Source organism: Panthera tigris, chromosome B3 (assembly GCF_018350195.1).
Source record: "Panthera tigris isolate Pti1 chromosome B3, P.tigris_Pti1_mat1.1, whole genome shotgun sequence".
Taxonomy (NCBI): Eukaryota; Metazoa; Chordata; class Mammalia; order Carnivora; family Felidae; genus Panthera; species Panthera tigris.
In genome coordinates this window covers 107,159,338-107,184,232 of record NC_056665.1, presented here as the reverse complement: position 1 = coordinate 107,184,232, position 24,895 = coordinate 107,159,338, and the positions used below count along the sequence as shown (strand labels likewise).

The 24,895-nt window shown below is 35.1% G+C and overlaps 1 protein-coding gene across 9 annotated transcripts in view; it reads right to left on the bottom strand.

The window, feature by feature from the left end:
* The window catches only part of SLC38A6 (solute carrier family 38 member 6), a 74,314-nt gene that overhangs the window by 27,907 nt on the left and 21,512 nt on the right, over nucleotides 1-24,895 (bottom strand). For all 9 annotated transcript variants that reach the window (XR_006218887.1, XM_042989841.1, XM_042989842.1 and 6 more), the window contains exons 6-8: nucleotides 15,466-15,544; nucleotides 5,483-5,565; nucleotides 4,958-5,016 (exon numbers count right to left, since the gene is read on the bottom strand). Coding sequence is in view for 8 of the 9 variants with exons in the window: in XM_042989841.1 (XP_042845775.1) it covers nucleotides 4,958-5,016; nucleotides 5,483-5,565; nucleotides 15,466-15,544 (221 nt within the window). In the remaining variant the exon portion in view is untranslated. The remainder of the gene's footprint in view (nucleotides 1-4,957; nucleotides 5,017-5,482; nucleotides 5,566-15,465; nucleotides 15,545-24,895) is intronic.

The following is a 24,895-nucleotide window of genomic DNA, read 5'->3' as shown; positions in this document are numbered from 1 at the left end:
TAAATGCACTGTCAAATTATGAAAGTCAAAGAAGGATAATGTTTGAAGACTGTAAGTGATGGTGTATCTTGTTTCTAATAAGATAAACACTTTTGTCTTTGCTTTATCTTATTAGGGAGTTTATATGTGGGTGTTTAAAATGCTGTTTGGACTCAGATATCACCTCACGCCAGAGTGGCCAAAATGAACGAATCAGGAGACTATAGATGCTGGAGAGGATGTGGAGAAACGGGAACCCTCTTGCACTGTTGGTGGGAATGCAAATTGGTGCAGCCGCTCTGGAAAGCAGTGTGGAGGTTCCTCAGAAAATTAAAAATAGACCTACCCTATGACCCAGCAGTAGCACTGCTAGGAATTTACCCAAGGGATACAGGAGTACTGATGCATAGGGGCACTTGTACCCCAATGTTTATAGCAGCACTCTCAACAATAGCCAAATTATGGAAAGAGCCTAAATGTCCATCAACTGATGAATGGATAAAGAAATTGTGGCTTATATACACAGTGGAGTACTATGTGGCAATGAGAAAGAATGAAATATGGCCCTTTGTAGCAACGTGGATGGAACTGGAGAGTGTGATGCTAAGTGAAATAAGACATACAGAGAAAGACCGATACCATATGTTTTCACTCTTATGTGGATCCTGAGAAACTTAACAGAAACCCATGGGGGAGGGGAAGGGAAAAAAAAAAAAAAAAGGAGGTTAGAATGGGAGAGAGCCAAAGCATAAGAGACTCTTAAAAACTGAGAAGATGATGGGTTGTTCTGAGGGTTGATGGGGGGTGGGAGGGAGGGGAGGGTGGGTGATGGGTATTGAGGAGGGCACCTTTTTGGATGAGCACTGGGTGTTGTATGGAAACCAATTTGACAATAAATTTCATATATTGAAAAAAACAAAAAAACAAAAAAAAAATGCTGTTTGGTATAATAGGTGTAAAATAAATTCTGTAAAAGTAGAATGCAGAAGGTAGCCACGTGGGTTTGTAGGTGCGTGTAATGAAACCTACACTTCACTGGGGTGATGTAACGCTCTGCTGGTTTCCCCTCAAATGGCTGTTTTTAGGGGTTTGGTAAGAATAAGCTTTTTAAATTGGATTCTGCTTGGAAATGTGAAGAATATCCTTATCCTTTATCATGATCATATGCAGAATAATAAAGTTAACCAGGGCCAACATTTTTAGGTTTAATCCAATATTCCATTTATGTAACTGCTGCTTCTGAAAGAATAGTTTAAAAGAATGCCACCACTTTTAGGAGAATTAAATAAACCTGTTGTAAGAAGGTTCTCTTACAAATAAAAATACCACTGAGGTTCACATAGAAGGTGGAGTCTCCTCATTCTATCCCGTGATTCCATGGGATGTGTAGGAGACTGAATTTCATACAAAATCGTCAGTAATGCTATTTATACCAGTGTATATTAAAACTGACAGAAACTGGGGGCACCTGCATGGCTCAGTGGGTTAAGCATCTGACTTTGGCTTAGGTCATGATCTCATGGTTCGTGGGTTTGAGACCCGCATCAGGCTCTGTGCTGACAGCTCGGAGCCTGGAGCCTGCTTCAGATTCTGTGTCCTCCTCTCTCTCTGCCCCTACCCCATTCGCACTTTGTCTCTCTCTCTCCCTCTCAAAAATAAATAAAACATTAAAAAAATAAACTGACAGAAATTGAACATTAGGTAAACAAGATAAATTTACCTTAAGATTCCTTATCTAGTAACCAATGCTAGGATTGGTAAACGGTAGCCATCAGATAACCTTTTAAGTGTGAGGATAAAAAATTAAAGCTGGCTTTGATCAGATTTTTTTAAAAAAGACTGCAAGCTTTACTTACATTATTTAGGCAGTGTAATTTAAGAAACAGATTTCTGGGCTGATTTTTTTTTTTGAAAAATGTAATATAGATATTATATAGATTTACAAACACAAATTGACAAAAATAATAAATGAAATCATTGACACACTTCAAAAAAATCTGAGGTAATATATACAGGCTTCCTTTCCCTAACTACTAGTATTTCAAAACCTAAATATTTAGAAAGTCTAAAATAAATATGACAATTAAAAGGAGCATTAAGGGGCGCCTGGGTGGCTTGGTCGGTTAAGCGTCTGACTTCGGCTCAGGTCATGATCTCATGGTCCGTGAGTTCGAGCCCCGCGTCGGGCTCTGTGCTAACAGCTCAGAGCCTGGAGCCTGTTTCAGATTCTGTGTCTCCCTCTCTCTGACCCTCCCCCGTTTATGCTCTGTCTCTGTCTCAAAAATAAATAAACATTAAAAAAGAAAAATTAAAAAAAAAAAAAGGAGCATTAAAAAAAGGTGTACAGTATCTTCATTGTCTCATTGCAGATCAAATTTAAATTGTGCTCACAGGTAAAAATCTGGGCAGATGGTTTATAAAACATTAGAATAAGTGCAGAATAAGGGTATTATTTCCATATGACTGCTACAGTAAGAAATCTGCACCGAATTTAAGAGTACCTGCCAGAAATGAATACTGTGAAAACTATAATAGACATCTTGTATCAATACATTTCACATGCTTCAAGCTATCGGCTATAAAATCCAAATTATTCTTACCTATGCAATGCTTGGATTGCCAATTATCTGTGAGGAAAAAATTCAATGTTATCTAGACTGATTCTCTTTCACATCCATATGTTCATTTGCATACATAGGTCATTGCTAACCTTGTAGATACTTCTCAACAATTAGATTATGAAAGTGGACTACTTTCTAACACCATATAGAAAAATAAACTCAAAATGGATTAAAGACCTCTACTTAGGATTAAATGTGAGACCTGAAACCATAAAGTTCCTGGAAGAGAACATAGGCAGTAATTTCTCTGACATCAGCCACGTCAACCTTTTTCTAGACATGTCTCTTAAGGCGAGGGAACTGAAAGCAAAAATAAACTACTGGGACTACATCAAAATAAAAAGCTTTTGCACAGCAAAGTAAACCAGCAAGAAAACAAAACTGAATGGGAGAAGATATTAGCAAATGATATATGTGATAAGGGGTTAATATCAAAAATACATAAATAACTTATACAACTCATGCCAAAAAAATAATCCAATTAAAAAATGAACAGAGGACTTGAATTTTTCCAAAGAGGACATACAGACGGCCAATAGACACACAAAAAGATGCTCAGTGTCACTAATCATCAGGGAAATGTAAATCAAAATCACAGTGAGATATCACCTTATACCTATCAGAATGCCTAAAATCAAAAAGACAGGACATACATAGCAAGTGTTGGCGAAGATGTAGAGAAAAAAGAACCCTCAGGCACTGCCGAAGGGGACGTAAATTGGTACAACCACTGTGGAAAACAGTATGGAGGTTCCCCCCAAAATTAAAAATAGAAATACCGTTATGACCCAATATTCCACTACTGGGTATTTACCCAAAGAAAACAAAAACACTAATTCGAAAAGATATATGCACCCCTATGTTTACTGCAGAGCTATTTACGATAGCCAAGATATGGGAGCAACATAAATATTCAAATAGACAAATGGATAAGGAAGATGTGGTGTGTGTGTGTGTACGTAATGAAATATCACACAGCAACAAAAAAGGATGAGATAGTGGCCATTCACAACAACATGGATGGATTTAGAGGGTAGTTTGCTAAGTGAAAAAAGTCAGACTGAAAAAGACAAATACCATATGATTTCACACAGGTGGAACCTAAAAAAACAAATGAATAAACAAAAAGTAGAATCAGACCTATACATACAGAGAACAAACTGAGGGTTGCCAGAGGTGAGGTGAGGAGGGGAGGGGGATGGGCAACAAGGGTCAAGGGAAGTGGGAGATACAGGCTTCCAGTTAAGCAATGAATAAGTCACGGGGAATAAAAGGTACAGCATAGGGAATATAGTCAATGATATTATAATAGTGTTGAATGGCGACAGATGGTACTAACACTTGTGGTGAGTATAGCATAATGTATTAACTTATGGAATCACTATGCTGTATACCTGAAGCTAATGTAACACTTTTTGTCAACTATACTCAAAAAATTAATAAAGTACCACTGCAAAAAAAAATCCACTTATGGTGAAAATAACTGTGGTTTCCCTTTTCAGTGCGGAGCCTAAAAAGTCTATGTTCATGGATGTTCCCTAAACTTATGGTGGTAATTATTTTGCTATATATGTAAGTCAGGTCTTTATGCAGTACGCCTTCAGCTTAGTGCTGTATGTCAACTGTATCTCAATTAAACTGAGGGTGAAAAGAGTCTGTGTTCAGTTCATTTACTTCTAAGATACAAGTCAGACAATCTGAGGGAGGGAGGGCAATGATTTTTAACGCTGATAAATTCAACAAATGATTAAATGAAAACGCTTCTGAGTATTTTAGTTTTAAGAGCATCCACTGAAGTATAAATATTTCTGGACACTAAAACCAGGGTCACTTCCTCGTCATTTAAATAATCCAAAGTTGTTTTATCCTCGTATCCCAGAAGACAGTTTAACCTAAATTAAATGCCTCCTAGATTGTTGTGATAGCTTAAAACCATGGCTCTATAATATGGCTCAGCTACCAGTATACTATGTTGTTGCTCATTTGGGTAGCATTTCCTTTCACTCATCTTTCAGTAGCAAGGGAGAGTTCAATCACATACACACACAGCATTATATGGAAATAAACTGAAACACACACCTACATAAAGAATTAGACTTCATCTTAGGTTTTAACACAATCAGTGTGCTCTCCTCTCTAGTGAACCAAAAGAGATACTGAAGTTGAACTGTGGCTTTAGCTCAGCCTCTTCAAAAGAGATACAACAAAAGAAATAATTTTGTGGCCTAAAGGGCTTTTTAAATAACACAATGAACTAAAACTCTAACAGAAAACAGAGTTGAAGAAAAAAGAAGACATTAACACAGTAAGTTCAATTTTAGTGAGGAGATAAGCAATGTACTCTATTTCAAACTTACCACAACAGCAAACAACACCATAAAGAAAAATGATAAACTACTTGTGTAGCCAAGAAAGCCTGTAAAATAACAGTAAAATAAAAAGCAATTTATAAGGAAAGTGTTCCTAACGTACAGCAAAAGCTATACATCTTGGGCATGTTTTCTATTACAGTGCTTGGTATCTGGGGCTTAGGGCTGAGAATAACAACATTCCAACTATCTGTCACAGATCATTTATGCAGCTCTGTACAGCAGAGTTGGAACAGGCTTACCACTAATGGTACACTGTAAGGAAAGGCTGCTCTTTAATGTTCCGCTGTAAAGATTTTATTTTAGTAGGGCAGACAAAATACTACTGCAAACCAAGTAATGGGCTAACTAGGCAAGGCTGAAGGCTGAACAACCTAAAATAAGTCCGAGTTCAAAATTATTCACCACTACCACCCTTCTGCTAAAAATGTGGTACTGTGAAATTTAAAAACCCCTTAACATTATCTTCTCTCTCTTCCAAACAAAAAAATGTTCTCTTCTCTAAAGACTTACCTATTTTAGGAAGAAGTGCAAGAGGGAACACAATGCCAACACAAATGATTATTAGTAGTATTTGTCCATCAAGATACCAAGACCTATTAGAAAAAAAAAAGTCCTATTTTAGGCACAGGAATCCACTGTTTGTGTTTACACACACACACACACACACACACACACACACACACACACACTTATAACCATTACAACCACCCATTAAGAAAAGTCTACTTCCTTTTATTAAAATACGTTCTAGTGAAATCCTATTATTCTTATTAATGAATTTTCATTTAAGAAAGGTATCAAAATAATGAGATGCCATTTTTCAACCACCAAATTAGCAAATATTTAAAAGTAAGATAATAGTCAATGTTGGTGAGGAGTGACAAGGTAAGCACAAAACTGGTGAAGGTAAAAACTGCATAAAAAAAATACAGAAAATCAGAAACAAACATCTAATACCATGACAATTTTTACAAAAAAAATTTAAGTTTATTTATTTTTTGAGAGAGAGACAAGGGAGGGGCAAAGACAGAGGGAAAGAGAGAGAGCATCCCAAGCAGGCTCTGCACTGTCAGCGCAGAGCCCCATGCAAGGCTTGAACTCATGAACCGTGAGATCATGACCTGAGCAGAAACCAAGAGCTTGACACTTAACTACTGAGCCACCTAGGTGCCCTTAGGACCATGACAATTCTAAAACAAATTATGTGACTAGGGAACAATTTCAAAAAAGAAATTTTTATAAGTATAATAACGTAATGAATACTCAGTAAACATCATAAATATATATAGCATGATAGCAATTTTGAGGAAAGGATTCATTAAAAATGGAAAGGAACTACAACATATTGATAGCCATCATCTCTGGGTGATAGAATGATGAGTAATTTTTATTCTTTACAGTTTTCTATATTTTTCAAATTATCAAGAAAGAGCATGAATTACCAGGGAAAAAAGTACTATATTTTTCATATAAAGGCATTAGCATATTAAATGAAATAAAGGCAAGTTAAAAGTGTGTGATGATGTATTTGATTACTTAAGAAAATTGGATGAACATTAAAAAAAAAAAATGGTCAGAAGAATAGATTTAAAATACCAGAAGCATATATGTCTATGTGGTAGCAATATGAGCAATTTTTATTTTCTCCTGGTTTACATACAGATGGGTTTCAATTTTCTAATATAAAATACATGTGTATAAGTTTTAAAACGTTAAGAGTTAATGCCCCAAGAATTTAATAGTAAAGATTTCACTTTAGTATGTAAAGGACAAACAATTCATGCAAGAAGTAGAACTAGTAAATACACACAAAGAAAAATCCAATCTCTGGTGCTAATTTAAGAAATAAAAATGAGGCTGTTGAAATTAAACTAGTAAAATTATTTTAAAAACAATATTCAAGGATGTGGCACAATTGATCTTTCACGCATTGTTAGTGATCTTGTCAATTACTACTACTTCTGGAAAAACAATGACAATATGTAGCAAAAGCAATAAAAATATGGTAATCTAAGAAAATAATCTATAATATAAAGAATTCTATGTGCATGAAACTATGAATATAACATTATTATAATATTAAGAAGCTGGCAGGAAGTCCTATATATTTAACAATAGAAAATATTAGGTCAATTAACAGCATATTCAGTGGAATGTTATGCAGCTTTAAAAAAAAGACAATTTAGTGAAATGGAAATGATAAAAGTATAAAATATATGGTTATTAACTATGTTTAAAAAAGCTTGAGAAAAATTAAAAGGGAATGAAATAACCATGATTAGGTAAGAGATGGTATTATGCATGATTTTTATTTTTTATCTGTCTTTTCTAAATTTCCTGTAATCATTTTTCACTGAAACATATATATATATACACACGCACAATAGTAACAAAGTAAAATTCATGCCAATATGGGAGCTAGAGTATCAAAGACAATAGGGATTATTTGTCCAAATCATATGGTAGATGCTCTCAGAATTCCCAGTTAGTGAAAATGCATCTTCTTTTTGTACCATGTAGCTAAAGTCTCCCATCCTGTTAAATTAAGAAAATGGATAGGGGCATCTGGATGGCTCAGTTGGTTAAGCATCTATTTCTTGATTTCAGTTCAGGTCGTGATCTCACAGTCATGAGACTGAGCCCTGCGTCGGGCTCTGCACTAGGCATGGAGCTTGCTTAAGGTTCTCTCTCTCCTTTTCTCTCTACACCTCTCCCACTTGCACTCTCAAATTAAAAAAAAAAAAAGAAAGAAAGAAAAGAAAACGGACAAATTCCTAGAACCATACATCAAAATTGAATCATGAGAAATAGGAAATACAAATAGAGCACTAATGAGTAAGGAAAATGAATCAGTAATCAAAAACTTCCCAACAAAGAAAAGCCCAGGACCAGATAGTTGTAATGATGAATTCTACCAAATATTTAAAGAAGGATTTATGCCAATTCTTCTCCAACTCTTCCAAAACTCTGAAGAGAAGGGAACACTCCCAAATTCATTTTACAAGGGCAGAATACTCTAATATCAAAGCCAGATAAGGATACTACAAAAAAAAAAGAAAACTACACATCAAAATTCCTGATTAATACAGATGCAAAAATCCTCAAAAAAATATTAGCAAACTGAATTCAGTGGCACATTAAAAAGATCATATACCATGATCAAGTAGAATTTATCCCTGCAATACAAGGGTGGTAGGACATATGTAAATTAATAAATGTGACACAGCACATTAATAGTATGAGAGATAAAAATCATATGATCATCTTGACATATGAGAAAAAGCATTTGACAAAATACAATAACCTTTTATAATAAAAGCTTCAATAAACTAGGTATAAAAGGAACATACTTCAACATAATAAAGGCCATACACAGCAAACCCATAGCTAACATCATACTCGATATGGAAAGGTTGAAAGCTTTTCCCTAAGATCAGGAACCACACAAGGGTGCCCGATCTCACCACTCTTCTTTTTTAAAATTTTATTTAAAAAAATTTTTTTTTAATGTTTATTCATTTTTGAGAGACAGAGAGAGACAGAGCATGAGTGGGGAAGGGGCAGAGAGAAGGAGACACAGAATCTGAAGCAGGCTCCAGGCTCTGAGCTGTCAGCACAGAGCCCCATGCTGGGCTTGAACTCACGAACTGCGAGATCACGACCTGAGCCAAAGTCGGACGTCCAACCGACTGAGCCACTCAGGCGCCCCCCACCCCCTCATCGCACCACTCTTTTAAAACATGGTACTGGAAGTCCTAGCTAGACAGCCAAATTGGAAAAGAAGTAGTAAATCTGTTTTTATTTGCAGATTATACGATCTTATACACAGGAAATCTCAACCAAAAAACTGTTAGAACTATCAACACATTCAGTAAAGTTGGAGGATACAAAATCAACTTACAGAAACCAGTTACATTTCTATACACTAACAACAAAATATCTGAAAAAGAAATAAAGAAAACAATCCCATTTATGACAGGATCAAAACCAATAAAATATGTAGGAATAAATTTAACCAAGGAAGTGAAAATTCAATACACTGAAAACTGTAATACTTTGATGACAGAAATTAAAGACACAAATGAAAAGCTATCCTGTCCATGTTCATAGATAGGAAAAATTAATTTGTTAAAATGTCCATACTGCCCAAAGCTATCTATAGATTTAACATATTCCCTATCAAGATTTCAATGACACTTTTTATACAAATAGAACAAACGATCCTAAAATTTGTATGGAACCACAAAAGATCCCAGATAGCCAAAGCAATCCTGAGAGAAAAAACAAAGCATCACTCACACTTCCTGATCCTAAACTATGCTACCAAGCTGCTATACCATTCAAAATAGCATAGTTCTGGCTTAAAATAGACACATAGACCAACAGAACAAATAACAGAGCCCAGAAACAACTCTGTGTCCATATACAGCCAACTAACATTTGACAAGGGAGCCAAGAGTGTTCAATGGGGAAAAATTTTTCTTTAATAAATGGTGCTAGGAAAACTGGATAAACACATGCAGAAAAATAAAAAGGACCCCTATCTTATACCACTCACAAAAATTAACTTAAAATGGATTAAAGACTTAAGTGTAATATCGGACCATAAAACTTCTACAAGAAAACATAGGAAAGTAACTCCTTGACATTGGTTTTGGCATTTATTTTTTGGACATGACATCAAAAGTATAAGCAACAAAAGCAGAAATAAGTGGCACTACATCAAACTAAAATGCTTCTGTACCGCAAAAGAAACAACAAACAATACGAAGAGTCAATCTATGGAATGAGAGAAAATATTTGGAAACCATATCTTTGGTAGGGAGTTGATATCCAAATTATATAAAGAATTCATACAAAGCAATAGCAAAAAAAAATTGAACAATCCAATGTAAAAATGGGCAGAGGAAATGAACATTCTTCCAAAGACGACATGCAAATGTCCAACAAGTATATGAAAAGGAGCTCGACATCACTAATCTTCAGAGAAATGCAAATTAAAACCACAATGAGATATCAGCTCACACTTGTTAGTATGGGTATCAAAAAGACAAGAAATAGCAAGTGTTGGTGAGGAAGTAGCGATAAAGTAATCCTTGTGCACTGTTAGTGAGAATGCGAATTGGTTCAGCCATTATGGAAAACAGTACGGACGTTCCTAAGAAAATTAAAAATAGAACTACCATATGATCCAGCGATGCCACTTCCGGGTGATATATCCAAAGGAAAACAGGATATGGAAAAGATAGCTGCAGTTCCTTATTTAATGCAGCATTATTCACAATAGCCAAGATATAGAAACAACCTAAGAGTTTGTCAGTAGATGAATGGATAAAGATGTGGGATATGTGTGTGTATATATGTATCTATCTATCTATACATATATACACACACACATACATAATATGCCATATATATAATATACATATGGAATAATGGAATATTATTCAGCCACGAGAAAGAAGGAAATCTTGCCACTTGTGACAATATGGATGGACTCTGAGGGTGTTGTGCTAAGTGAGATAAGTCAGGCAGAAAAAAGATCATTATCGTTTATCACTTATATGTAGAATCAAAAAAAGCCATACTCACAGAAACAGAGTAGAATGGTGGTTACCAGGGGTGAGGGTGGGGGTGGGCAAGGGAACTGAGATGTTGGTTAAATGGTACAATTTGCAATTAGAGGATGAATAAGTTCTGGGGATCTAATGTACAGCCTTCTGATTGTAGTGAACAATAATGTATACCTGAAAGTTGCTAGGAGAGTAGACCCTTAATAGAATGTGATGGAGGGGTTAGTTAACATTATTGTGGTAATCACACTGCAATATAGAAGTGTGCTGACATGTTGTACACCTTAAATGTATACAATGTCATAGGTTATTTATATCTCAGTTTAGGAAAAAAGAAAGAAAAGGTTTTCCTCTACATGCGTTTCCACCCCTGGCTTCCGACATGGACTTCATCGTGCACTGTATCCTTTTGTACCCTGGTTTAAGAGGAAGTCCTCTGTAACGTATCTTTCCTGGGTATTGTTGGGTGCCAGCAACTTCCTCTTAAACAGAGCAAAAGAAGGAGCGGCAGCAGAAATAGCACCATGATGACACCTTTCCCTTTTTCACTCTAATTCATGTCTTTAGGAAATGCATGTGTCAGAACCCAAAAACCTATGCACAAGTATTTCTAGCACTAATGGACCCAAAGATGTGTTCTCTGCATTTGCACATGCCTCTCAATTCCTGTATGCAGGAGGACCTAAGAGCACACATATTAAGAATACAAAATGACGGGGCACCCGCGTGGCTCAGTCGGTTAGGCGTCCGACTTCAGCTCAGGTCATGATCCCACAGTTCATGAGTTCAAGCCCCGTGTAGGGCTCTGTGCTGACAGCTCATAGCCTGGAGCCTACTTCAGATTCTGTGTCTCCCTCTCTCTCTGTCCTTCCTCCACTCACACTGTTTCTCAAAAAAGGAATAAATGTCAAAAAAAAAAAAAAAAGAATACAAAATTATATTGGGCATGTTCCTCTTCTAGACACTCTTGAATTCAAGTGTCAAAATGGGAACTTCAAAATATCCCTCATTGAGGAACACCTGGCCACCAAATTTCTGAAAACTGCAAAAAGCCCAGGGCTCTCTGCCTAAAACCACACTCCTTCTGGGACCCAATATCAGACCCAGACCACTGCAGTGTCAGGAGGAAAAAGACCCAAAGGAGCACCAAAGCAGATTCCATCTGACAGTTCTGCTGTTCCTACTGTCACGAAGGTGGAGTTGTGCAGAGGGCATATTGATCTTTAGGACCGAAGACTCTTTTCTCTTGTGTAAGAATAAAGGAACACTTTAAGTCCTGAAGTTTACAACTTATACAACTTATATAACGTATTACAACTATATCAGACCACAATTCACTCATGTCCAAAAGCCATGAGACTGCCCAAAGCACTTAACCGTGGGACTAAAGACAATGTCACCTCCTCCCAGCAGTCCCTCAGAATCACAGTTATGGTATGTTAGTGGATACTAACACATGCCTCAGATACTGCCTCCTTTTTCTCAGAACGGTGCTTTCCTTTAAACTGTCCTCTTCACAGGACTGGATTTTAAATTCCTGATATAAAAAGAACTTTATTGGGGTGCCTGGGTGGCTCAGTCAATTCAGTGTCCAACTCTTGATCTCGGCTCAGGTCATGATTTCACGGTTCGTGAGATCGAGCCCCACAGCAGGCTCTGTGCTGACAGTGCAGGATTCTCTCTCCCTTCCTCTCTGGCCCTCCCCTGCTGGCGTAAGCTCTCTCTCTCAAAGTAAATAAATAAATAACCAACAAACAAATAAAACTTTATTGCAAAATATAATTTCTCTATCCCTGGCTTGGCTACTGGGTAATCATTTCTTCTTAAGGTACATTAATAAAGCCAATTGCAAATACAGTGCTTTTCTTTACCATTCAACCATAAGGCAATATAGTAATGCACAGTAAAGTTAGTTTAGATTTGATGTGCATGTCACAGTCAACTGAGTTGTGTTTGGCGATGGATAGTTTCCAAAGAACAGAGGTGATTAAACTTGCAAAATAAAACCCAGCCTGAGAAATACAAACCAGTAAAACATAATCTCAAAAAGCACCTATTAAATAAGCATCTTTTATAAATCAAAATTTTAGAAGAATATACTAACCTTAAATTTTTTCCTAAGGGGGAAAAAGAATTATCTAACCGAACCCCTGTTTTCCTACTGTAATCTAAATATACATTCCTTTAAGCCAAAAGAATTAGAGTAAAAAGTTTTATACTTCCTAAAAAACTTGTTTGATCTGTGGATTTAATCCTATATGATAAAAATGTTCCAAGTATGAAATATAGAGTTTAAATCCTTAGCTGTATTGCAAATGCTTTGGCATGCAGATGCTTTTTTCCATATTTTAATGAAAACCAGATTTATTTATAAGTTGCTTTAATTTCATTCTCGAATAGAATGGAACAAGAGTATCATATGTTCTGAATTAGGATCTTACTCACATCCCATATCAATTATGTAACTCAAATGCAAGACAACTTAATTGTGTCAATCATATTCCCCTGACAAGATCATTAAATGTTAACAGAGAGCTTCCAACTTTTAACAGCCATAGATTTTTAAAATATAAATTATTCTGTGAAAAATACCAATGCCTCATACAAGTTTGGGATTAAGTATTATAGTTTCTGACTTCTAACAGTAATTTTTGAAATCAGAATATTGTGAACATACGGTTTCTTTTTGATAACATCTTTTTAGAGGTTTATATTTCACAAAGGTACATCAAATCTCACAGAAAATAAGCACACCTGAAAGACCTTAACTGCAATTTATTGTCAAACCCTAAAATAAAAGCATATCAATATCATATTGACTCAGAAGAAATAGTGCTACGTAACTTTTAAAATACACTGTCCTAGACAGTTGTTAATTACCATAACATTTGTTTCTTAATTATTTTACAGCATCAAGCTTTAAAGATTAATGATTTATCTATATTCTGACCAACTAATATAGTCTCTTATTAATGTTCTTCAAAATTCTGAAGTCCCAAGTAAGCAAATGTACATTTCATGTACAACAAGATGAGGCTGTCCAAGAGATGTGCAATTTTCCAAAACCGAGATGATACAAACTGGCCACAGTATTTTGAAGTATAGTTTTAAAAATCAATTTCTGACATATAAAAATACCATTGTAATCAATTTTCCACTAAGATGAATAAGATGGGAGTTTATTATTATTATTTTTTTTTAGACAAACCAGAAAAAAATCCCAACCAAATTGCAATTGATTTAAATTGAAGCTATGGTAAAAGTATCGCATTTACAGAAAGAAGACCTAAATTTTAATGGCAGTTCTGTCTTATGCTACCTTAATTATTTCTAAAATTTTATATGCATTTTTATCCCTTCTCTTTCCACAAAGACATATGACAATAAAAATTTAAACGGAAGTCGCCAAATTCAGGAGCAAGAAAAAGGCAAAGCACATGTGACAACTATTAGGATTAACAGTTTATGCAACACATTCAAATTTGACTCTGACCTTCCTGGCAGAGCAAACAGGGCAAATTCACCTTTCATGTAGTTATTATTATTGAAATTTTTTTATTTTTAATTGCAGGTATATTTGACACACAACATTATGGAATTTCTTAATTCCCCACATTTACACTATGCTATCAGCTTACAAAAAGCATTTGTATATATAATATCTTGTTTGATCATATCAACAACTTTCTTAAGAAGTTGTTCTTAAGAACACTGGTACCCCCATTAAGCCAGGTGAAGAAACCCAAACCACAGAATTAAGTCATATGGCCAAAAGAAGTAAAACTTCTTGAGGTCATTGAATGTCACATGGATAGAACATGTCTCCTTACTCTTAGTCTAACATTCCTGATTCTACTTCTCATGGCCTTGAGTTCTTAGCCCTAAACCTTAAAATAAAGCTGTCACATAGAATTTTTTTGAATAGAAGTTGTCCTCATTATTTTCACAGCGATGCAAAAGTGAATTTAATACAGCTATTTCTTATAGCAATTGTTCATCAAACTAAGAGCATAAAATGTAACAGTAACTAGATAAAGCTGTAGATGAGGCAGTTGTGAACACCAAATGTGATAATTAATGTGGAAACCCTATAAACTGTAAAGTACTACACAAAGGCACAATAGTTTCTGATGATGAAAAATCATGCAGGACTTCGATTCCTATTCAGATCTGAAGTACACCATACTTTCCTTATAAATAGGTATTAGCAGTTGTCTAAGTAGAGTTTTTTCATGGAAGCCAAGTTGCAAAAGCTAAAAAGTTAATTTTGAAAACTTGCCCCTCAGTCCAGAACAAGTTCACATATTAGAGCACAACAGCCAAATATTTACATCAAAAAGTCTGACAGGTTTTTGTATTATGGTTTAGAAATTATGTGAAATAACTTGATGACATTTAAAAGAATTTATTCTGTCTTTTCGAGTTTATTCTTCACAAAGTTTCTTTTCCTGTGCAAGGAAAAACAGAATTGTTTTTTTCCCATAAAAAGAGATGAGTCAATAGTCTTTAGAACCCAGTATTTTTTAAATAAGGGAGAAAGGAAGTATAATGTGGTTTAGTATTGTTTATAATATTGTTAAAAAACAGGAAATGAAATAATTAAATCCCTGCAAACCATTTATTTTTTCAAACCCTGCTTTAGAATAGAAATTCACAAGTGTGGCTGTAACTTTATCACTGTGGTTTGCTGAAAAGCGACAGCATTATTAACCACTCCCCTCCTTTGTTTAAGACCTTTACGGGCAGGACTTTTCACTAACCCTCATTCCCCACCTCATTTTTTCATTGAAAGAAGAAATTTCTCCTTTTTTCTTCTCCAAGAAACAGTTCCTTCCTGTCTTTGCCTAATATGCCATATCATGAATAAATACTTATTGAATTAATAAATTAATGGACACAACGGGAAATATTTTTTCTTACCCAGTATGGCCTCCTGACAAAAATTCTGAAATAGCAGCAGGAAGCTCTGTTTTAATAATTACAAGATATGATGACATAGCTGCAAAAAAAGATAAAAACAGTTTCTATTAGAATTCTATACTTCTTAACCATTTAAAGAATAATTTATACAGAAACACAGATGTCCATTAGGGCTTTGACAACATGTGGAAGATTAACTCATACTGCATTATCCCAAAGGTATATACACACCAGGAATGGAGATAAATAACTGTGTAGAGAATAACTGGTAGCTCATTATAGATGCTTTGTTTACATTTCAAACCCAAGACAAACTATTTAGGTGAAAGGAAGGGTCTTAATTACAGGGAATTTATAAATGAAAAATTTTTTGATGTTTTGCACACGTTTGTATGTTATCAACCCTGTTCAAGGCATTAGAGGTTAGTTTAGCAACAACTGATACAGAAACAGGAGTTTAATAAGTACTAGAGAGAGACCCCCCCCCACACCCAAAGAAGTCTCACTCCCTTCCTCTCCATTTCTTTGCTTCCCCCCAACACATTATGCACATGTTATTATAAAATAAAAATAAAGTGCATAATGAGTTACATTTTTAATTGTCCTCTAAAACTAATTAGAAAAGATTCAGTGGTAACTGCTAAGCATATTAAATGGACAAAACTTACAACTTTTATTCCATTTTATTAACAGAGCTCATCTGTATTATGTAATCAAAACCTGAAGCTAGCATTATTTCTTACATTTGATCTGACGGGATCCAAGAAACAACTAGTTTTTAAAGCATTTTAATAATGATCCCATTTCTGATGCAGCTATAAAAAAAATCCTATAAACCTTCCATCATATATTAGGAAATATTTTAATATGGTTACAGAACATAGAACTCATTTATATGTAAATACTTGAGTTTAAGCTTACATGTTTAAGTACACAGAAACCCAGATGATTAGAGCCAGAACTTCAGTTTAACAGAGTAATAATCTCTCTTTCCCCCAGAGATTAAGTATATATTAAAAAAGGGCCAACAAGAGTATGTCCAAGAAGAATAAAGAGTGTACTCTGTACGCACGTTAATTTTATTACTTATTTATACTTCAGGAAACATTTTACTTTCTCCTTGGACCTACAAAAACTAAGAACACAAATGAATGCCAAGTCTGAATGGTAAAAATCTGGTGAAAAATTGATTAAAAGGCTCAAATGTTTAAACAGGAGAATGCATTTTTCTCAAACAACATGTGTAAACGTAGCTGAACTTCTCCACAATTATTACAGTACTATGTGACCACTGGAGAAAGAAAAAAAGGAAATATACTATTTTGTACATAAATTTATATGAAGATAGACAACAATTACATGCAAACACACATACACAATTTTTTTTAGTAAAGTAACGTACCCATGGCAAAATAAAATTTAGAACAGCTAAGTAAATACTCACTTCTCCTCAATGAAAATTCATTATGTATACACACATTTTCCAGTTTATGACTATTTATTTTCCCGCATTAGTATGGTTGTTGAAGTATAGCTTTTTGCCCAACAGAAGTACAGGGCATTTCTTCAAACTCTTTTAGTTTTGGGGCATTGCAATTGATTGTATGTGAAAAGGTGTTCTGTATCATTCATTCAAAAGGAAAAATGCTATCAATTTGGCACAGAACAGAAGGAAGGTTTAGATTAACCTCCTTCACTCAAGGATTTGGGGTCTTGTTTATAATACTTTATCTATTCCAAAGAATCATACACATATGGTATGATGTTGAAAATCATGAGCTGAATTTTCTGCAACTGGCAAGCTGCTTAAATATATCTTGCAAGGAAAAAAAAAGAGACAAAAGTACCTTGAACACAAGGAATGCAGACTTCCTATACAATTGTAATTTATTATCCGCCCATCAGTCTTTCTTGCTTGGATTAATCCAACACCACGTGCGTTTCTAAAGTTTCAGACATTCATCTCTTTCAGTAATTTTCTATTATTTCTTTTAGATCTTTAGTTGTAAAAGCTTCAATGAATATGATATCATATTTCTTTCTAATACACAATCTGTCATTCTTCCCAGAATTTCTATTAGCCCCTGGCTAATCATTTGATCACTTTTATCCTCTATTGTAGCCTTAACTCTTTGGTTTTCAAATGGGAGTCCTATTTCATTACATTCCAGTCTGAAGAATCATGTATATTTCAAGAAACATGAACTCACCAAACATATGTTTCTCTCTCAAAAAGAGATCTCAGCATACAAGATATAATAAAACATGTAAATACTGCTTCTTTCTTAGAGAATGCTGGTGTTTGTTTTAAGAGCTACAAAACCACAGAGCTCCTGATGAGGAAAAGCCCCCATGATTAAGCAAGGAAAACAAAGACACTATCCTTTTCACTGTCTTCATTATTTTTTCCTAACCACAAGTAAACTTCCATGCAAGGACTACCACCTTAACATATTATATATAATACAGAGAAGAAGCAAAACAGACTACCAAATATATATTAACTTAGGAAATACATCTTAATTAGATTCACATAAAAAGGACAACTAGCTCAATAAAAAAAAAAAGTTTTAAAGATATAATTATCAACAGGAGAGCTCATACATCCATTGTTTATAACCAAAAGGTTCACTAGATCAAACAGCTGCCTGCCACACCTTTTGTCTCATGTCTTCTATTAATGACATAAGGAAGTGCTTTAAGACCTATCTTAGAGACAGTTCATAAGCAAGAATTTGTAAATGATTTTTGCTGACATCCATACACAGCATAGACTCCTAACACAAGACGCACCATGTTGTACTCTAAATTAATAGCGGTACCAGGGTCATCCATTTTAGCCATGGTTATAGTTAAGTGATTCTGGCCCCCACACTACCAAGCCAGAATTGGTGCTAAAGGACATACCTTGATGACAGGTATTCAAGCCATTACAAATCACTTAGTTTTACCACATTAACTAACTAAGTATTCTTTTCTCCTTCATTTTAAACATAACTAATAGAACTCATTCAATGGAAACTGCCCTGGGAAGGAAATAAAAAAATCTGTCAACCCAATCAAAACACAGAAGTTGAAAGTATTCTTTGAAAACCATGCAGAGAACCAAGTGTTATATTAAGAAATGACTAAAATAGGGTAAAATTTGACTAGACAATAGCAAGTAGTAAGCTATTAATATTGGTTGCTCTAATCATAAAAGAGAAACACATGAGCTGGGAACATAGACACTGAAGGAAGAGATGCCAGAAATACAGAACAGGGGAAAGAGACCTGTGAGAGAAGAACCATGAGAACAGTGAACACTTTTGGGTTTGGGATGCCTATACCATGCTGGCCAGTATTCTAAGTGATCTGCAAGTTATTTCCTCATTTAACCTTTACCACAAAGCTGTGAGGTATTTCTTTCACAGATAAAGATATGGAGGCACAAAGAAGTAACTTGCCCAAGGTGGTAATGGTATAAACAGCCAGTCTGGCTTGAGAAATTTGCACCATTAACTATTATGGAAAAGTGCAGGAGCAAAGTGAAGAAGAATCCACCACAGGAAAGAAAAAATAAGGGTAGTCTATGAAAAGGACCACTCCCTAGAATTATTTTTTCTTCTGTCATGAGCATTTCAATAACAAATTGCTTATGAATGCTGGAGTTCAAAGAAATTAGTTAGAAGTTTTAAAAACACTTAGGTTGATTTCACTTTGACATGTATTTTCAATGTAATTTATTTCAGCTTTGTAGCTGGTTTGGTAGAGTTATTAGTACAAGATTTCTCAGACAAGCCAAGGAGTTTCATGAGGGACCCTGTTGCATGATTCTATGATTCTAATGCATCTACAGCTATTATTGTAATTCACAGGAGAAAGTTTCCTATTCTCACATATTTGAGATATTAACATCAAACTGAAATGTAAAAAAAAAAAAAAAAAAATTAAAACAACAGACCAATCTCTCTTCCCAAAAACCCTGTATTCTTCTGGACTACTTTTCCCAGGACTCCTTAAAAAAAAAAAAAAAAGAAAGAAAGCCTCAACTGGAATCTAGGTCTAACAAATCATTAGTTTGTAAAAATAATTATCCTTTTTGTTAAACTCTTAAAATACACGTATGAAGATAAGATTACATACAGCTATTTTTAAAACAGAATTAGGTTTTCAGCACTTGGAGGAAGTTCAGCAACTTCTCAAAGGATTAGTCAGCCAGCCCTAAACAGATGTACTAAGGGAGGAAATAATAAGTTTGCCTTTCCGTCTGAGAGATTCAATTTTACTTCAAACATGTTTTTAGTCATGGATAGCAACTGGTTTATTCTATTCAACATGTCTTATTAACCCAGTATTCCTCCTAAGTGTCCAAATGCCACTGAAAGGCTATCCTCACTCAAAATAGTACACAACACAATCTCTTTTTCTAAAATCCTGAAAAATGTCACTTCCTTAATTTGCACACAAATGGAAATCAAAATACATGGAGGAAATTTTCTCCCATAACCCTAAGAAAATGTATATCATTATCATTTATCAAGATCTCAAATTTGAACACAATGGGACCAGAATATTTACTATTCTAAAATCCCCTAACTGAACTTCAGTGAGTCATGGGTATAAATGGCATAATGAATACATACACTGAATACATAATGAATACAAAGATATTGTAATAGCAATATAACAGGACGGATGCTAGGTACCCTTGTGGTGAGCATAGAATAATGTATAAAAATGTTGGGGCGCCTGGGTGGCTCAGTCGGTTAAGCATCTGACTTCAGCTCAAGTCACGATCTCACAGTCCGTGAGTTCGAGCCTCGCGTCGGGCTCTGGGCTGATGGCTCAGAGCCTGGAGCCTGCTTCCGATTCTGTGTCTCCCTCTCTCTCTGCCCCTTCCCCGTTCATGCTCTGCCTCTCTCTGTCTCAAAAATAAATAAAACGTTAAAAAAAATTTAAAAATAAAATAAAATAAAATAAAATAAAAATGTCAAATCACTTAAAGTTGTACACCTGAAACTAATGTAACATTATGCATCCACTCTACCACTATCCACTCAAATAATTTTAAAAAATCATTACTAAGAAATATATTACTTTCAAAACCTTTTTAAAGTGACATGTTGCCAGTAAATTTTGTCAAAGTATGTATTTATGAAAAAAAAACTCCTTCCAAATTTCCTATATCCTTCCTATTCTAAGGCAGTGCTTCCCAGAATTTCTGGACATACTGTTCAGGTTCAAAAAAGCTGTAGTATGTCCACAGATGAGCTGACCAGCAGATGGCGTTGAAACAGCACGTCCAATCCCAGTCTCCCAGGGGACAATACAAACTAGTACATCTAAAATGAGTTCATCATCCTACAAAAACAAAAATACAGGCAGAAAATAAAAATAAATAGCTTCTAATTTATCTAACATTAAATCATGAATTTTACAAATACTGAGACTTTGAAATTTTTATAGATCTCAACTGAAAACGATCTTATTTATACCTTTCTGACGATGAGATTTAGAAATTGTCCTGTTTGAGTACAAACAAGGGCTGTGGGGTTTCTTTTAAAACAGATTGCCAAACTGAGGTGTTAATCAAGACTGTTGGTCTTGTAGGTTTGTAGGGCCTGTGCCAGACTGGAAAATCTGGATCATTCTAGCACTTTCAGGAAGTTTCAGTAAGACTACTTAATGTTTAGGTTCTCCTTTCACAGTATGTAGCAGTGATTCAATCTTTAATCTCCTTTAAGGAATTGGGGGCTTTAAAGAACTAAATAAAGAATATGCTAGCCATAGTGGTCCTTCTTATTTTATAAAGAGCAAAGTAAGGATTTAACGTACTCCTTGGAGTCACTTACCTTTCCACACTTTGAGAGGACTGAAATACAAAACCAGAAAAAACATCAACTAACTTCACTTTATCATGCACTTCTAGGAGTCCACAGGACTTTCTCTGGCTTGACTAAAAATGACTTGGGGTTTACTGTTTGATTTCTAGCAATATTTTAGCCTACCTAGTGGTCTATATTGAGAATTCAAATGAATGTGAAACTAACTACTTACTTTGGTTTTTAGGAAAAGAATCTCATAATGCAAAAATGCTAGAAGGACTATGTGGAAATTACCTACACTTATTTGCCACTACAGTTCTTACTCCTTTTTTTACTAGTAGCCCACCAAATTCAAACCCTAAGCCAGAGTTCTCTTGCCGGTACTAGCATTAAATATTAAAACTTCCAGATGTCTTTTTACCGACTTTGTGTCCCAGCAGCAATGACTCTGAGTGAATGTCACTCCAGCTCCTGACGAAATGGCCAGCCGGGGGCTATTGCTGGGGCCTATTTCAGGCCCTGAATTCATTAGTGTTGGGAGGAGATAAGGAATTGCCTCGAAGTAGTATTTTACTGGAGGGCTTTCCATATTCCAAAGGCAAACGTTTCCAAAAGCTTAGAATAAGAGTGCTATATTTAGTGAGTCACATTTTTTTCTATCATAAAGCTTAGAAATTATTCAAAGACACTATATTTTTCCAATCAATTTGTTAGACTACATCAGTGCCCTGTGACTAATACTTGGTGCCTCATTGATCCTGGGGGAAAGAGGTTTTCTGACAGTAAATTCTTTCCTAAAGAAGCTATATCCTCACTTATAATATTCCATGGTCGCTCTTGCCAGTTGATCAATTCTCTTCCTCCTAAAGAAGCACCAAGCCAGGCGCTGGCTTTTCCTTCTCTCCCTCCTCTTACTCCTTCCTTTTTTCCCATAATAAATATTACTTATGAAATGTCTATTATATGCTAGACACTAAGAACACAAATGAATGAGCAAATTACTTGGATTTATGTAATAAAGAGATGTAGGGGATACGCTGGGTCTTTACTGACACATCCATGTAACAAATATTGATCAAGAACAATTCATAATCGGGCTCTGTGTTGACAGTTCAGAGCCTGGAGCCTGATTCAGATTCTGTGTCTCCCTCTCTCTGCTCCTCCCCAACTCATGCTCTCTCTTTCTCAAAAGCAAATGTTGAAAAAAATTTTTTTTAAAAAAGGGCAATTCATGATCATTTTGACTTTAAAGATCTCCCTCTTCCATATTTCTCATAGATTCATCAGGGGCACAGAATCCTAAGAAAACTGAAAAATGTTTAAATGCTACAAAGACTAGAAGAGTTAAGAAGCATTAATCTAAAATATGATTACCAGGATGCCTGGGTGGCTCAGTCAGTAAGCGTTGGACTTCGGCTCAGGTAATGAACTCAGGGTTTGTGAGTTCAAGCCCCGCATCAGACTCTGTGCTGAAAGCTTGGAGCCTGCTTCGGATTCTGTGTCTCCCTCTCTCTCTCTGCCCCTCCCCTGCTCATGCTCTGTCTCTGTCTCTCAAAAATAAATAAATGTTTAAAAGTAAAAGTAAAATAAAATAAGATAAAATAAAATAAAATAAAATAAAATAAAATAAAATAAAATAAAATAAAATATGATTACCTAACCTCAAAATAACAGATTTAAAAATATTTTAATTCTATTTTATATAAATAAGATCTAACTCTCAATACTTTCAGCCTTTTAATTTTTATATAATTCTAATCTACAAATCATTCTCTGGGCTTTCAAATTTCTTTCCATCATTAATGTAGTATATAAAATGGTCTCTTTGAGGCAAAATCTTAGGCTTTTAAGTAGAACTTTTAAAATTCAACAAATATTATTTATTGAGTTTCTCTACTAGAAATTAGGTCAAGTTAGGAAAACAAATGAAAACACATAGTTCTTATCCCCAAGGAGTTTTAAAAATCCTCAACATTTAGTATTTTCACAGATTTTCAAACACTTACTATATCACAGCAGAAAGAATAAAGTCTTTAGCAGTAGAGAGAGTGAAGTTGAGTCCCAGCTTTATTAAAGGGTAAATGTAAGCAAGTTATTTATTCCCTCTACACACTGACCTCTTCCTCTGTAAAATGAGGATAACATCATCTCCCTTGAAGAGTTGCTGTAAGTACAACTAAAATGTGTAGTAGAATGTCTGATCTAGAGAGATCTATTATAGTCATTTTTCAGTTCTAAATAATCAATACAAAAACTCAGCCATTTATACCAATAATTATCATCCTATCTTTCCGAAAATGCTACTGGAACCAAATTACATGCAGATGGGCATGTAAGAAGTACAAAAATTCTATCTGTGATGCTATATACTTCATATCATCTTATAAATATCCAACATATTTCTAATTGACAAAGAGAAAGGCAAAATCCAGTTTGAGGAAATAACATTAAATAAGTCATATGCACAACATAGTAAAGAACGTCCCGGATAAGTATGCTGGGCTTCTCAAGCATACAGAGTCTAGTAAGTACTCGTTTAGGACTTCCACAGAACCAACTTGCATCAATCAAAAATATACACCTGGGTGGCTCGCTCAGTCAGTTAAGCATCTGACTCTTGGTTTTGGCTCACATCACGATCTGTTTAGTTGGTGGGTTTGAGCCATTGCGTTCCACTCAGGCTGACAGTACAGAGCCTGCTTGGGATTCTCGCTCTCTCTCCCCTCGTCTCCCCAGCTCAGGCAAGCGCACATGCGCTCGCGTGCGTTCTATCTCAAAATAATGTTAAAAAAAAAAAAAAAAACGAAAAAACTACTTCTTAAGGCCAGAGTCCCGAGACTTTAACCCCAGAGGCTCAGCAGCTGCCCTGACAGGTAGTTGAAAAACCAAGACTCCCTTTTTCTGATAACAACATCCACGAAAGCTTTTAGAGCGATAGTTGCAGATTTGTTAGAGACACCTAAGAAAAGACCAAGTCATCTTTTGAACCAAGTATAACCCTCCTACTGAACTTACCTGTAATAAAAATATTTCAATATTCTGAAGGAGTTAACATGCCCTCCCAAAGTGTGGAATTTGAATTTTGGAGTAAGAAGGGACCTTAATAAGCTCCCGGTTTCCCATCCTATTCCCACAGCAATTTAACTAAGAAGAAACTGAAGCCAAGAGAGTGAGTGAGCCAGAGCACAGAATCCAAGGCCCCTGACTTCCAACCCAGTGATCTGCTCACAAGAGCAAGCTTCGACTTCTACTATAACAAAGGAATGATTTATGCATATCTGGCTAAGACAACAGAAAATGGTTCTAGAAATATGTTTCAGTTATTACTTAGTGGGCTTTCAATAAATAAACTTTTAGCCAATGTGAAGAAAATCATTAGGATATTATTCTAAAAACTAAAGCAGCATTATCAGCTTTGCTGAATTTGAGGGACATCAAAAATTGCTGTGACTGCCTCTCACTTTTTTCTAAAAAGGTTATAATATAAAGCAAGTAAGCAAATCAACATACTTAGAGTTGAGAAAATTAATGATTTATCTGTTACCAGATGCAAGAATCCTTTCTAGGAGATTCTTTTTCTAGAACATTTTTCTTTTAATTTCTTGTTCAGCTTTTCAAATATT